The 2,169-nt window shown below is 48.9% G+C and overlaps 1 protein-coding gene across 1 annotated transcript; it reads left to right on the forward strand.

Annotated features, from left to right (window-relative positions):
- Nucleotides 1-641: 641 nt before the first annotated feature.
- On the forward strand, nt 642-1,174 carry LOC117401101 (ubiquitin-like protein 4A; the record flags this gene model as incomplete). The annotated part of the gene is given in 2 exon segments (XM_059032626.1): nt 642-675; nt 861-1,174. Coding segments are annotated over 2 exon segments (348 nt in total), but the record flags the coding sequence as incomplete, so codon positions are not given.
- Between the last annotated feature and the right edge of the window lie 995 nt (nt 1,175-2,169).

Here is a 2,169-nt window from a genome sequence, read left to right on the forward strand (position 1 = left end):
GATCCTCCATCCCCTCGCTGTGCTTCTAGATTGCTCTGGTTGTGTGCGTGTGTTCCTGATCCTCCACCCCCTCGCTGTGCTTCTAGATTGCTCTGGTTGTGTGCTGATATTTCTGATCCTCCGTCCCCTCGCTGTGCTTCTAGATTGCTCTGGTTGTGTGCATGTTTTCCTGATCCTCCACCCCCTCGCTGTGCTTCTCGATTGCACTGGTTGTTGTGCTGATATTCCTGATCCTCCATCCCCTTGCTGTGCTTCTAGATTGCTCTGGCTGTGTGCTGATATTCCTGATCCTCCGTCCCCTCGCTATGCTTCTAGATTGCTCTGGCTGTGTGCTGATATTCCTGATCCTCCGTCCCTTCGCTGTGCTTCTAGATTGCTCTGGTTGTGTGCTGATATTCCTGATCCTCCGTCCCCTTGCTGTGCTTCTAGATTGCTCTGGTTGTGTGCTGATATTCCTGATCCTCCGTCCCCTTGCTGTGCTTCTAGATTGCTCTGGTTGTGTGCTGATATTCCTGATCCTCCGTCCCCTCGCTGTGCTTCTAGATTGCTCTGATTGTGTGCTGATATTCCTGATCCTCCACCCCTTCGCTGTGCTTCTAGATTGCTCTGATTGTGTGCGTGTGTTCCTGATCCTCAATCAACAGGGACTCCTCTACAAAGGCAAGGTGCTGGCAGGTAGGCTGCACAGCACAGCACAGCACTCAATTAAAAAGCATGCATTTTGCTCTACATATATCTTTTAATAGTAACACCTACAATCAAAGTGTTTTCAGTATTTTTTCATCTTTGATTTGCATGAAGTCTTTTAATCTGACTGGTCTTTAATCTCTCCTGTCTCTCCCCCTTCCTCTCTCTCCCAGATGAGCACAGACTGTCACACTACTCCATCGGTCCCGATTCAAAGCTGAACTCGTTGTGACGCCCCCCAACCCAGAAAGTGTCACCCGAGCAAGAACAGCAATCCCTGTCTCGCCCCTCCTCTCACCCCTCGTCTCACGCAGTGAGAGTCTATACAAGACCAGCGTGCAGTTGTGACATGTCTCTCCCTCTGCCTCTCTCTCAGGATTACGAGTGGAGGTTGCGCTTGTTGAGCCTTGATGATATGGAGCAGCTGGCGACCCGCATGCTTCACCCTGAGGTTGTGGAGTGCATGGAGCTGTCCTTCCTGGACTGAGGAATGCTGCTGCTGCCCTCTCCCCTCTCCCCTCTCCCCTCTCTGTGTGTAAAAGAATAGAAGTATGATACCAACATTTAAACAAGAAAACCTCTGGACATTCCTGTATTACCATCAGCACACCCACTGAGCAAGGCATTGAGCAGCCCCAGATCCTAACCATGCTCCAGTCGGGGGTTTACCAGCAGCACACCCACTGAGCATGGCATTGAGCAGCCCCAGATCCTAACCATGCTCCAGTCGGGGGTTTACCAGCAGCACACCCACTGAGCATGGCATTGAGCAGCCCCAGATCATAACCACTAGGGGCCCTGTTTCACAACACTGCTAAATATTTACTGACTATTCTTTAATTGGAGCACTGTATGTGTTTGGTAAGACAAACCACATGATACACCCTTTCTCAACAAATACTAACAGCTCTGTGAAGCAATGATCACATTTTCTACTTTCCCATTTAAAAGGAGCCCAGTTTGAAGCAGCAGGATTGTGGGTAACGGAGTGTGTTTTTGTTAGGGACTGCAGCCCCCGTATTGACTTCAGTTGCCAATGCGGGTAGAGGGGTGACTGGTTTACTTTAAAGCCTTTTTCTTTAATAAATCCGGACGTTTTGAAATATATACTGTGTGGACGTTTCCCTTCGTCACGGCTCCATGCAGCATCCTGTCACACAAGCCCTGAAAGGGGCTCTATACATATTTATTAAAAATAACCAGGCAATAATCGCAGCTACAATACAGACACATACTGTGTCACTTTTATTTGCTCAAACTTTAAACTATGACTTGAAGCCTCTGAAGCCTTTTCATGGTCCTCCACCTGTCCTTTATCAGAATGCTGTCCTTCCTCTAAGGGGTAGCTTTCCATGCTAATCTTCCGTTTTCTCTGCAGAAAGAAAATGACAGTGTTCACAGAGCTCCCTTCACTCCTGCAAAGCCAAGACATCGAAGCTCTTGTGCTGCTTTGCTCCCCAGCGCCCAAGTGCTTGCTGGCAG

Source organism: Acipenser ruthenus, chromosome 10 (genome assembly GCF_902713425.1).
Source record: "Acipenser ruthenus chromosome 10, fAciRut3.2 maternal haplotype, whole genome shotgun sequence".
Classification (NCBI taxonomy): Eukaryota; Metazoa; Chordata; class Actinopteri; order Acipenseriformes; family Acipenseridae; genus Acipenser; species Acipenser ruthenus.